A 14,217-nucleotide genomic window follows, 5' to 3' on the forward strand; every position below is an offset into this window, starting at 1 on the left:
TGGCATCAGTGGGAGGAATAGTGCCTTATCACTGTTATCAGTGGGAGGAACAGTGCCCCATCATTGGTGTCAGGGGGAAGAATAGTGCCCCATCATTGGTGTCAGGGGGAAGAATAGTGCCCCATCATTGGTATCAGTGGGAGGAACAGTACCCCATCATTGGTGTCAGGGGGAAGAATAGTGCTCCATCACTGTTATCAGTGGGAGGAATAGTGCCCCATCACTGGTATCAGTGGGAGGAATAGTGCCCCATCATTGGTATCAGTGGGAGGAATAGTGCCCCATCATTGGTGTCAGGGGGAAGAATAGTGCCCCATCATTGGTGTCAGTGAGAGGAATAGTGCCCCATCATTTGTATTTGTGGAAGGAACAGTGCCCCATCACTGGTATCAGTGGGAGGAACAGTGCCCCATCATTGGTGTCAGGGGGAAGAATAGTGCCCCATCATTGGTATCAGTGGGAGGAATAGTGCCCCATCATTTGTATTTGTGGAAGGAACAGTGCCCCATCACTGGTATCAGTGGGAGGAATAGTGCCCCATCATTGGTGTCAGTGGGAGGAATAGTGCCCCATCATTGGCATCAGTGGGAGGAATAGTGCCTTATCACTGTTATCAGTGGGAGGAACAGTGCCCCATCATTGGTGTCAGGGGGAAGAATAGTGCCCCATCATTGGTGTCAGGGGGAAGAATAGTGCCCCATCATTGGTATCAGTGGGAGGAACAGTACCCCATCATTGGTGTCAGGGGGAAGAATAGTGCTCCATCACTGTTATCAGTGGGAGGAATAGTGCCCCATCATTGGTGTCAGGGGGAAGAATAGTGCCCCATCATTGGTGTCAGGGGGAAGAATAGTGCCCCATCATTGGTATCAGTGGGGGGGAATAGTGCCCCATCATTGGTATCAGTGAGAGGAATAGTGCCCCATCATTGGTATCAGTGAGAGGAATAGTGCCCCACCATTGGTGTCTTTTGGAAGAATAGTGCCCCATCAGTGTCATTTGGTAGAAATTATGCTCCATTGCTGGTGTCAGTGGGGGAATAGTGTCCCATCATTGGCATCATTTAGAAGAAATCACGCTCCATTATTGGTGTCAGTGGAGGGAATAGTGCCCCACCATTGAATAGTGGGAGTGGGAATAATTATGCCCCACTGTTGGTGTCAGTAGGAGTAGTGCCTCATATCAATGGGAGGAATGGTGCCCCAAGGGCCAGATAAAGACAAGCAAAGGGCTGCGTCTGGCCCGCGGGACACAGTTTAGAAACCATTGCTCTAGCATATGAGATCACATTGCCCAGGCATGCACTTTAACTTTCATCCAGCTTATTAAACCAAGATTTGCAGCTTACCGTAGGAGACACATGGCCAGCCATGTCGCTTTCTGCTCCTTCTACTTTTTGGCCGAAGAGCAAGAGCAAATCTGCAAGTCTATGTGAAGATCGGAGCGACGTCCAACAATGGACAATTCTCACTGAAGCCTGGAGAGAGGGAAAAAAAATCAAAAAGAAAATGTTATAATGTATTCTACAACATGTCAGTTGCCAGTAGGTTACTTTACATGAGTCGTGTATCAGGTGGGTAAAGCAGCCCATAGACGATTTAAAAAAAAACATTACTTGATTCCCCCATCAACATAGCCAGTGTGCCTCCTACAGGGCTATTGGGATCTGCCGGCGGGAGGGGGGGTCACAGGGAGCCATCCCTGCCAAAAGAACACAATGATCACTGCTAGCTGCTATAGCCACTGGCGATAATTGCATGTAAAAAATCAGACAGGCTGGTTGTACCCTGTATGGATGGATCGACCTGGGTACAATCAGCCTGCCCATAGATGGATAGAAATCTCAGCCGGTCCCTGCTGCACCAGCTGAATTTCGGTCCATGCATGACCAGCCTAAAAGTGTTGTGCCATGTGTTAGGTTGCGAGTCAAAGATCAGCTGGCCATACATGGCTCGAATTGTAGCCAAAATTCTAACCGCGGGGAGCCCTCAGCACCACAGAAATCTAAAATTGTAGAAGCCTGGTGGAAAAAACATGCAGATGCAGTCACTTTTTGGCAGGGGCTGCCTGAAATCAGGGCAGCCAAAAGGGGGGACAGCCCATACACATGTAGGGGACCAAGGCGTTCCAACGGGCCGAGCCACCCAGGCCCCAACCAACGAGACCGAGTTGTTGCTGCTGTAGTAACTAGCAATTGCTAAAGCATGGTGGCTGCAGAGTAAGCCGATGCAGATGAAGGGATATCTCTTTGCTGAAAATATGAGGCTGTCTCTTTGTTGGATTGGGATATCTCTTTGCTGAAGATATTGTATGAGGCAGTCTCTTTACTGGATTGGGATGTCTCTTTGCTGAAAATATAAGGCTGTCTCTTTACTGGATTGGGATGTCTCTTTGCTGAAAATATGAGGCCGTCTCTTTACTGGATTGGGATGTCTCTTTGATGAATATATGAGGCCGTCTCTTTACTGGATTGGGATGTCTCTTTGATGAATATATGAGGCCATCTCTTTGTTGGATTAGGATGTCTCTTTGTTGAATATATGAGGCTGTCTCTTTACTGGATTGGGATGTCTCTTTCCTGAATATATGAGGCTGTCTCTTTGTTGAATTAGGATGTCTCTTTGCTGAATATATGGGGATGTCTCTTAGCTGAATATATGAGGCTGTTTCTTTACTGGATTGGTATATCTCTTTGCTGAATATATGGGGATGTATCTTTGTTGAATTAGGATGTCTCTTTGCTAAATACATGAGGCCGTCTCTTTACTGGATTGGGATGTCTCTTTGCTGAATAAATGAGGCCTTTTTTTTACTGGATTGGGGTGTCTCTTTGGTGAATATAAGGGGATGTCTCTTTGCTGAATATAAGGGGATGTCTCTTTGCTGAATATATGGGGATGTCTCTTTGATGGGTTGGATTCATTTTCATTTATTAATTTATAAGAGTGTTAAAATAGAAGTGGGTGCACTGAAGGACTCGGTGGGATGGCCAGTGGGCGGATTCAGTGGGCGGGCCCTGCTGAATATTGGTGGTCAGGCCCGGAGGGGCCCAGGCCTAAAAGCTGTGTCAGGGGCCCCAAAATTTCTGATGGCTGACCTGCCTGAAATACAACAGCCAGCATGGAGCCCACAGTAATATGGATGAGAAAATCGATCGATTTCTCTTGTTCTACCTGCAGGCCTGAAAAGAGAAACCCAAGCGTGTATGGTTAGCCTAAGGGGCCTAAAAGATAAATCCACCTTCACTTACGTGGCCTCCTAGATGCATCTCTCAATGCTTCAATCCTCACCTTGGGGGGGGGACAAAACCATTTATGCCAACCCCCTGATATGGAATACATCCTGATTACAAAATGCAATTACTGAACTCCTAAAGAAAGGATTGCAGAAGCCAGGCACAGAAAACAGAGGTGACATAAAACTCCTCACACTCCTTCACAATGCATTATCATAGAGGCACGGTGTCTGTTCACACATAGGAGAGCCAACGTGTGAATTCTGCTTTGCATTCGACTTCAGAAAATGAACAGAGTGAAACTTTCATTAAACTTAATCTGAAACATTTCTTAGACGCAGTTTTGTCCTTCATGAGAACATTAAAATATTTTGGTTTATCACAATGAAGATGCTGATGAACTGTTGCTTCTCCCTCCAGGAGGAATGGTCCATGTACTTTCCCCATATATGCCGAGACGGATTTAGGTAAAATGAGGCCCCGGGCATGGTAGCAGCTTTGACTGACAACATTGAGAACAAAGCTGGAAACAACATTGGGCGGTATACATTGTTGATTTGCAGCAGAACCCCTGAGGACCACCAAAATTTCCTCATGGACCATCAGTGGTTGGCGACCGCTGTCCTAAACCGTGCACATTTAGGAGATATTCATTTTACCAACCTTTATTATAAGCTTACCTGTAGGTAAAAATCACAAAGGGGGGGTTTAACCACTTAACTTTAACCACTTGCCGACCTGTCACGTTGACCGTACTGCGGCAAAGTGGTTCGTAATCCTCCAGCGACGTAGACCTACGTCGCTGGACTCCTCCCCTTGTGGGCGGCGCGCGCGCGCCGCCGGAGCCTCGCTCCTGCTGTATTCAGTCACAGCGGGAGTCGGGCCAGGGGAGGAGCGGTGGTGATCACTGCGACTTCGGCAGGGACTTCACATAATGGATGTCAATGCAAGTCGCTCCGAGGTCGCCACGAAGTAGTACAGGACCCTTTTTCTAAGTCGGAGCGACTTGTGCCGCTCCTATTAGAACGGGTCCTGTGCTAATCAATGGCGAGCGACCGAGCGCGACTTGTCAGGCTGACAAGTCGCGCTAGTCTGAATGGGGTCTAAATGTAGAAAAAACGTTGTTACCCCGAAGCATCCACAGTGGGAGGCCCCCATCCCTAAATATGTATACAGATAAAATCAAATTAAGTCAAACTGTATTCTGCTACATTTCTTTGGTGAAAATAACCAAAATCAGTGCATATTATTTAGTCTGTAGGAAAATTTTAGAGTTTGCAAACTATGATATATATATGGTAATAAACAAGTTGGGAGCTGCGCCAAAACATGCATTCATATAAAATAGAAATATCAAATAATGAAGTCCAAAAAGTCTTTATACAGCATGGAGGAAAGGAAGAAACCAGTTGCGGTCAGCCAATCACCAGTGTATGTAGCAGGAAAGCCTATTTCCACCCTGTGATGACACTCAGGGCTCCTTACTAAAAAGTTTGACCCTCCTTTCACAGAGCGGTCAAACTAGCACCAATCGGATAATAATAGTACACTTGATGTGAATGGGTAGATCCTTTTCAGCCCCCCCCAGCTTATTAGGACTTCATTCCTCCAATAGGTTAAACAATCAAAAGGTCCCACAACACTGTCATGACGAATAGCATGCAGACTAGCCAGTGTAAGGAGAGAGCAGCAGGAGGGAAGGTCGTCCTATACACAGCGCTCGCTCCGAGCCGGGTACAGCCATTGTCTGGAGGGTTTACATGTCCCAGCAATCTGCATGCTATTCGTAAGGCTCGGTTCACACTGCTACGACCTCTAAGTCGCGACTTCTAGCGCGACTTTGCGCGACTTCAGCGCGACTTGTGAATTTTTTTACGCGACTTATATGATAGACGACTTTGTATTTGGCCAATCAGAATATAATGTGTTGTGACCTAATTTCCCTTTCCTGTTTTTTTTTTTTTTTGCTGGCATTTATCGGGCATTTTTTGGGCGTCTTTGGAGTCATGCTTGCCTCCAAAGACGCCCAAAAAATGCCCGATAAATGCCAGCAAAAAAAAAAAAATGCAAGGTGTAGAGAAGCCGCCACACTGCTGTATTAATAATTATAAGAAAAATTATATTTTTTTGGGGTTCTGGACATGCTACAGAGATAATACTTCACAGGGACACTTTTTAGACCCCCCAAGCACTAAATCCAAAAAAAGTCATGCCTGCCTCCAAAAATGCCCGATAAATGCCTGCAAGAAAAACGGCCAGGTGTAGAGAAGCCGTATTCATGTGCTACTAAAAATTATAAGAAAAATGCTCTTTTTTTCTTGTTCGGGACCATTTTTATGGAAAGTCTGATAACAAGTCGCTTCAATTAAGATAAGGAGGTGACTCCCATTGAAGTATATGGGACAAGTCGGATCACAGGTCGCCTCAAAGTAGTACAGGATCCTTTTCTGAAGTCGGAGCGACTTCAGTAGTGCCAATTAAGACGGCACTGATTGATTAACATTGCTTTTGTTATGTCAAGCGACTTGGGGCGACTTGAGGGCACACAAGTCGCCTCACAAGTCGCGGCAGTGTGAATGGGCTCTAATGAAGGTGTTGTGGGACCTTTTGATTGTATCACCTATTGGAGGAATGAAGTCCTAATAAGCTGGGGAGCTGAAAAGGATCTACCCATTCACATCAAGTGTACTATTATCCGATTGGTGCTAGTTTGGCCGCTCTGTGTGCATGAGGCCTAAATGTTTTTCTTTTAACCACTTAAGCCCCGGAAGATTTTACCCCCATTCCGACCAGGGGGTATTTTGCGATTCGGCACTGCGTGATTTTAACGGACAATTGCGCGGTCGTGCGACGCTGTACCTAAACGAATTTGGCGTCCTTTTTTTCCCACAAACAGAGCTTTCTTTTGGTGGTATTTGATCACCTGTGCGATTTTTTGATCACGCGCTATAAACAAAAAAAGAGCGTCAATTTTGCAAAAATAACAATATTTTTCACATTTTTTTTATATGAAATTCCCCAAAAAAAAAATTTAAAAATCAAAATTTTTTTACTTTTTCGGCCAATTTGTTTTATGCTACCTATGTTTGATAAAAAAAATTGCAAAAAGCGTATTTTGATTGGTTTGCGCAAAAGTTATCGCGTTTACTAACAAAGGGAAAGATTTCTGTCATTTTTGTTGTTTTTTTTTTTTAACTAGTAATGGCAGCGATCTGTGATTTTTTTTGCGGGACTGCGACATTGGGGGGGACAGATCGGACCCTTGACTGACATTTTTGACACTTTTGGGGTTACCAGTGACATTTCTACAGTAATCAGTGCTATATATATGCACTGTTACTGTAAAAATACACTGGTAGTGAAGGGGTTAACTTTATTTGGGAGGGAGGGGCTGTGTGTATCCCTAGGGGCGTGCTTTCTACTGTGATTGGCTGGGGCTTGAGCTGTATGGACACTGATCAACGGATCTACATACTAGATCCGAGTGATCAGTATCCTAACAGCAAGTAGAATGACAGGTCGCTTGTTTACACAAGCTGCCTGACATTCTCCCTCTCCCCCGCCGATCGCCGAGTGACCGGCGGACATCGGGTCCGCCGGTCACACGCGCGGGGGGGTCCGTGACCACGCGGGAGCGGGAGCGCGCCTCCGGGGGCGCGCGCTCGCTCCCTAGACCCTCACAAGCTAGTGACGTAGCCCTACGTCACTTTGCCTGTGAGGGGCTGACCGCCGACGTAGATCGGCGTTAGGCAGTCAGCAAGTGGTTAATGGATTTGTCCTAGGCTCTAAATTTCAGGGGTCTTCAAACTATGGCCCTCCAGTTGTTCAGGAACTACAATTCCCATCATGCCTATAAATGTCTGTGAATCTCAGAGTTTTACAATGCCTCATGGGATGTGTAGTTTTGCAACAGCTGGAGGGCCGTAGTTTGAGGATCCCTGTGTGTTTTTTGGACACAAGCAGTGCCTGGGGAGGGGGTAGGGGGGGGGTGCATATTCTCTAGGGCTTCATTCCATCTACCTGGTAAATAGTTAGCTGGTAGTGCGCTCCCTTCCTCTGAACTTGCTTTGATGTACTTTAAGCCCACTTTGAAATGACAGGACTTGTCGGAGCTCATTTTCAGCACAAAGGACGCGCAGCATAATGCAACAAAGCCAAAGGCCGGGGCCTTTGATGGGGATAACACATCAGAGGTTTGTTTCAATGCAATCCTACCTCCACGACCGGTAAACATTGTATGTTCATCAAATAATGTCAGGTCACACAATGTAAGCTCCTTATATATGATTAAAGGAGTCTTTAAAAAAATAAAAACCTGAAAAAGTATTCTATGGGCATGCCTGCTCACACATGTACATGGCTAACCTTAGGTATTATAACCACTTGCCCACGGAGCACGAGATACGGGATTCTGCTTTTCCGTGTAGGGGGGGGGGGGCGCACGCCCTGACTGTGCTGTGATTAGTCACAGCACAAGCTGATCAGCGGGTGCCGGCAAATGGATGACCGCCGGCACCCACTGATCGGCGAGGAGGAACAGAGGACAGAGCTCTGTCAAAGTAAACAATACAGAGCTCAGTCCTGTCAGCAGGGATATGTCGGTTTTTATTTTCCTGCAAAGGTAGAGAATAAAAACCGGCACATCCCTTAGTAAAAGCACTTCACTGTACACACAGCAAATGTCAGGCACACATTTAACCCTATGATCGCCCCGGATGTTAACTAATGATCGACTGATATTGTTTTTTTAATGCCAATACCGATATTTTGGTCATCGGATATCGGTATCAGCCAATATTTTCAGACATTTAAAAAATAATTTTTTTTTTTCTTTTTTTTTTTTTCCACAGGTACTGTTGTGGAGAGATCTGGGGGTCTAAAAGAACTCAAATCCCTCCTCTGCACTCAAAAGCATTCAAAACGCCAAGTTTGGCTGTTTTGAATGCTGTAATTTTTTTTAATTTGGCACCGAGTACCCCGGAAGTGTTGTCATGACATCACTTCCGGGTTTTTACCACTTAAGCCCCAGAAGATTTTACCCCCTTCCTGACCAGGGCCTATTTTGCGATTCGGCACTGCGTGACTTTAACAGACAATTGCGCGGTTGTGCGATGCTGTACCTAAACGAATTTGACGTCCTTTTTTTTCCCACAAACAGAGCTTCCTTTTGGTGGTATTTGATCACCTGTGCGATTTTTTGATCATGCGCTATAAGCAAAAAAAGAGCGTCAATTTTGCAAAAATAGCAATATTTTTCACATTTTTTTATATGAAATTCCCCAAAAAAAGTGTAAAAATCTAAATTTTTTAACATTTTCGGCCAATTTGTTTTATGCTACATATGTTTGGTAAAAAAGAAAATTGCAAAAAGCGTATCTTGATTGGTTTCCGCAAAAGTTATCGCGTTTACTAACAAAGGGAAAGATTTTTGTCATTTTTGTTGTTTTTTTTTTTAACGAGTAATGGCGGCGATCTGCGATTTTTTTTGCGGGACTGTGACATTGCGGCGGACAGATCAGACCCTTAACTGACATTTTTGACACTTTTGGGGGTACCAGTGACATTACTACAGTAATCAGTGCTAAAAATATGCACTGTTACTGTAAAAATGACACTGGCAGTGAAGGAGTTAACTGTATTGGAGAGGGAGGGGTTAAGTGTGTCCTAGGGGCATGTTTCTAACTGTGATTGGCTGTGGCTTGATGTGTAAGAACAGAGATCAACGGTCCTACATAGTAGAACCGACTGATCTCCATTCTTACACAGGGGAGCCTGACAGGCGGCTTTGTTTACATTAGCCGCCTGCCTTTCTCCCGCTCTAACGGACGATGGTGAGTGCCCGGTGGACATCGGGTCCGCCGGGCACACGCGCGGGGGGATCCGTGACCACGCGGGAGCTCACTCGCTCGCTCCCTAGAGCCTCACAGGCTAGCAACGTAGCCCTACGTCGCTTTGCCTGTGAGGGGCTGACTGCCGACGTAAATAGTCGTGCGGCGGTCGGCAAGCGGTTAAATGGAGACCCTATCAAAGCTGCACTTCGGCTCTGATCAGGTCTTCTCTTCGGCGCCGTGCAGGCTAGTTGCCCGGGTCTCCCGTTGAGTCTCCTTGTAATGACAGCAGAGCGGCTTCTCAGCCGACTGTCGGCTATGGACGCCGGTACCGGGGGGATGCCTCTAGCTGCAGGCATCACTCCGGTACAATGCTTTCCCAAAATATCGGCAATATCGGTAACCTCCAGGGCCGATTCTGATATATCAGGGAAAGTGCAGATCAGCCCTCAATATATCGGCTTTGCTGATAATTGGTCGATCTCTACTCACAGCGCAAGCTGATCAGCAGGTGCCGGCTAATGGATGACCGCCGGCACCCACTGATTGGCGAGGAGGAACACAGGACAGAGCTCTGTCAAAGTAAACAATACAGAGCTCAGTCCTGTCAGCAGGGATGGGTCGATTTTTGTTTTCCTGCAAAGGCAGGGAATAAAAACCGGCACATGCCTTAGTAAAAGCACTTCACTGTACACACAGCAAATGTCAGGCACACATTTAACCCTTTGATAACCCTAGATGTTAAACCCTTCCCAGCCAGTGTCATTAGTACAGTGACAATGTATATTTTTAGCACTGATCACTGCATTAGTGTCACTGGATCCCGCAAAGTGTCAGTTAGTGTCAGACTGCCCGCCGAACTATCACAATCCTGCTATAAGTCGCCGATCGCCACTATAACTAGTATAAAATAAAAAATTACAGTATATATCCCATAGTTTGTAGACGCTATAACTTTTGCGTAAACCAATCAATATACGCTTATTGGATTTTTTTTACCAAAAATATGTAGCAGAATACATATTGGCCTAAATTGACAAAGAATCACATTTTTTTCTGTTCTTTAAATTTTCTGAATTTTTTCGTTTATAGTGCAAAAACTTAAATACCCAGTGGTGATCAAATAACAACAAAAGAAAGCTCTGTTTGTGGGGGGGGGGGGGGGTGATATAATTGTATTTGTGTACTGCATTGCATGACTGAGCAACTGTCAGTTAAATTAACTCATTGCCAAAAAGCAAAAAAAAACCTGGTCATGAAGAGGGGTAAATCTTCCAGAGGTCAGATGGTTAAACAACCCAGGAACCTGTAACCCCAAGTACAAGAAAGTAGAGCCATGGCCTTCCATTAAAGCGGTAGTATACTCTACTTTTTAACTTTTACCTACAGGTAAGCCTATAATGCGGCCTATAATAAGGATTACCTGTAGGTAAAATTAATATCTCCTAAACCTGCACAGTTTAGGAGATATTCACCCAGCATGCAGCCGCTGACACCAGCGGCGAACGCGCTCTGAAGGTTCTGCGGAAAGTGAACTCCCGCACGCATGCGCGGGGGTGACGTCATCACGGCCCCAGCCACTCACAACGCTGGAGCCGCAGAACCCGGAAGACTCGCCGAGGGAACATGACAGCACCCTCAGCGGTGTCCGACCGTGACCGTGTCGGGGCTTCCTTCCAAGTTAAGTATTTCATAATGTGCTAGTATGCGATGCATACTAGCACATTATGCCATTGTCCGGCAGGGTTGTTTTTTTTTTCCCCAGGGGATACCACCGCTTTGAAACTGGATTTTTGACTTACGGTAAAATCCTTTTCTCTTAGGTTCATTGATGGACGCAGTCCTCTGATGTATATCAGTATGGTAATACCGCCTCTACAGGAGTAGGACACTAGGCAGAAAAAAATTCTGGCTACGCCTATGGGCAGTCCCTGCGGGTATACCCTCTCTCTTCCTGCATAGGATGTCGGTAAGTCAAAAATCCAATTTTCTCTATTGTTCATTGACAGACGCAGTCCTCTGAAGAGAAGAGAGGGTATACCCCCAGGGACTGCCCATAGGCGTAGCCAGAAATTCTTTCTGCCTAGTGTCCTACTCCTGTAGGGGGCGGTATTACCCTACTGATATGCATCAGAGGACTGCATCCGTCAACGGACGATAGAGAAAACATATTTGCTGCAGCATTTAAGGGGAAAAACCGCGCTAAAATGATAAATGCAAATAAAAACTACAAAATGGTAAGCTGCAACTCCGCTGCCTGATCCGTACTCAGTACCTGTGCCCCAGGACGATGTCAGTCTGTGACAAAATGTGCAGGGCGGACGATGTGCTGACATCATCGAATACCATGAGAAGTGTGGGCGTTGGTTTTTATGCCGGCCAGCAAGATTTACAACATTCTTTTTATTCTACTGAATTGTAAGTGCAAATCTACTATATTAATAAAAATGTTATTGGATTTTGCACTATGTAGAGCACGTTTTGTTTTTAAGCCAGATAACATGGACACTCCAGTCGGATGGCTCCTCCTGTGGCCCAATGAAATATTGCAGGAACACCTTCTAAAGGCCCTGGCAGGGTATTCTTCGGAAAGCATTACTGGCCTTTTGTAAAAAAAAAAGAGGTCCGTTACTGCTGGTAAGCAGGCATTTTTTTCCATCTAAGGCGGCAGTGTCTTTTGTGGTCAGCTACACACAGGGATAGATGCAAGCTGCATGATATTCTGATGGGGAATCTCGTGTGGCTCTGAGCTCAACCCAGGGGCGTAACTACAGGGGTTGCAATTGCAACCGGGCCCCATGCGCCAGGGGGCTCCCTGTACACCTTGATAGGATAGGATAGAATAGGATGTCACAACAGAGAACCAGGAAGGGGTCGGTAAATATGTAATTTACCAGCTCCTTCCTTTTCTGAATGGACAGTCATAGTCAGTGACATTGTTAAAAAAAAAAATAAAATGATAAAAAACAATACAATTAAAATACCAAAAAATAAAAACTACTGACACCAATGGATGAACTAGCAGGATCACAAAGGTCACACTTGCGACCGGGCCCTGGCATTCCACCACCATGGGGAGGACCCAAGATGGCAGGAAGTGGGCCCACTGCAGAACTTGTAAAAGGGCCCCACAAGGAGAGTAAAGGGCCCCAGGATCATTTGGAAGAGCCGCAAGCTTGAAGGGAAGGGGTGGAGGGCTCTTCATGGTTTCTTGCACCGGGGCCCTAAAGGTTCTAGTTACGCCTCTGGCTCAATTTCTGATTTCCTCCTTTTTCACCCATTGAGAACTCCAGGGGAGGACTGGGCCGGGGGACAGGGGGGCAATTGCCCCCTGGGCCACTCTGATGCCCTGTAAAATGGCTGCCACAGACATGCCTAAAGTTTTCTGGTGAAGAGAAGTTATAAATCACTGCCGCTGACCTACTGAGTGCCGGTTGAAGACAAGGACAGAGCGCAGCCCTCCCCACCCCCAACATGGATGGTGTAAACTGTGTTTGAGCAGAAGCCGGTTCCATGCCCCACTGGAGACACTCCCTCAGCCCCAACCATGCTGTCCCAGCTCCCCCCAACCGCCCCCTGCTGGCCAGGTCGGGAACCCGAATTTAGCCGGTGAGTAGAGAGTACCTGGAGCAGAGCTTCAGCCTGGAATGGGGGTCAGGAGGAGGACAGGAGAAGGGGGAGTGGGCAGAATCGCCGCACCATGGGCCTCTGGTTTATACTTGCCCCCTGGGCCGAAAGTTGCCAGTCAGCCCCTGGAGAACTTTCCCCTATATGACATCTCTTTGGACTTCACACTTGTACCTTTTATGTTTAAGTTGTTAATTACTTACTGTGTTCATTTGTAATTGCTAGCGCGACTCTGTCCTCTATAGAAGCATTTAATAAATACATATGCATGTTAAGCTTTCTAAAATCCCTGCCAGTGAAGAAGACCTAAAACCGCTTCCTGTGATGGGGTGTCAATGATGCAGCACTGCTCCTGAATTCAGAGCAGTGTTGTTGTCACTCTTCTGTAGGCTGTACCTGCTTACACTATAGTGGGAGGAGAAGATGCAGGGGGAGTGGCTGTCAGCATTGTAATGATGAATCACAAATCTATTGCTTGTCAATCATCCCCTGTGGCCACACCTACCCCTGACCACATCTCTCTGGATTGGCTGTACTGCCTCTGCTGTTAAACCCCTCCCACTGGGGTCTGCAGTGCCTGGGGGGGGAGTGTGTGAGACACAAATGAAGGACGGTTTTCCTCAGTCTGGGGGGAAAAGGAAGCTATTTTATATACTTTATGAGGCTTGTATATCACATAGTAACTGGATTTGGAACTGGTTTACTTTAAAGTTGTACTTTAAGTTCCACGGCAGGGCTGAAAAACTGTACCAAAGTAAATATAAGGCCCCTTTCACACTCGTGCGACCTAAAAGTTGCGCGATTTTACTGCGATTTGAAGCAATGCCTAGGTCTTTGGACCTCAAAACGCATTAACCACTTAAGCCCCAGAGGATTTGGCTGCTCAAAGACCTGGGCCTATTTTGCGATTCGGCACTGCGTGAATTTAACGGAAAATTGCGCGGTCGTGTGCGCTCGCCCCCTAGAGGCTCGTGGGCGAGCGACATAGTCCTACGTCGCTTTGCCTGTACGGGGCTGACTGCCGCAGTAAATAGTCGTGCGGCGGTCGGCAAGCTATTAAAATTGGCCCAAAGTAATGCAGGGACTACTTTTGAAGTCGTTGCAACTTGAAGTCGTACAAATATGAATGTGGAATCGTGGAGTATGACTTGTCATGCGACTTTGCAGTCCAAAATCGCAGGACAAGTCGCGCAAGTGTGAAAGGGGCCTAACTCGGTAACTTAGTTGTGCTGTAAAGCTGGCCACAGCCAGGCGATCTACTCAAATGAGGAAGATGGAGGAATCTACCCCACTACGGACATTGTAGTTTGACAGCAAAACTTGCAGCTGTTGGAATTTACTGATCAGCGGCTGCAGCTGCTGATCCCTAAAAGCTTTTTAACCACTTTTCGACCAGCCGCCATAGGTTTACTGCAGCAGATCGGCTCTACTACGCGAAACGACGTACCTATACGTCGCTTCATGCGCACACATGCCGATTGGCCAGAGGGGGAGCCAATCAGCGGGTCCAGCGAATGCGATGTCCAC

The 14,217-nt window shown here is 46.5% G+C and overlaps 1 protein-coding gene across 1 annotated transcript in view; it reads right to left on the reverse strand.

Moving 5' to 3' along the window:
* LOC309567832 (uncharacterized protein) overlaps nt 1-14,217 on the reverse strand; it is a 92,263-nt gene that overhangs the window by 52,154 nt on the left and 25,892 nt on the right. Inside the window, exon 2 of the mRNA XM_082273318.1 lies at nt 1,349-1,477. Coding sequence (XP_082129444.1) covers nt 1,349-1,372 — 24 coding nt within the window. The 5' untranslated portion in view covers nt 1,373-1,477. The remainder of the gene's footprint in view (nt 1-1,348; nt 1,478-14,217) is intronic.

Source organism: Pelophylax lessonae, assembly GCF_965119305.1.
Source record: "Pelophylax lessonae genome assembly, chromosome: 12".
NCBI lineage: Eukaryota > Metazoa > Chordata > Amphibia > Anura > Ranidae > Pelophylax > Pelophylax lessonae.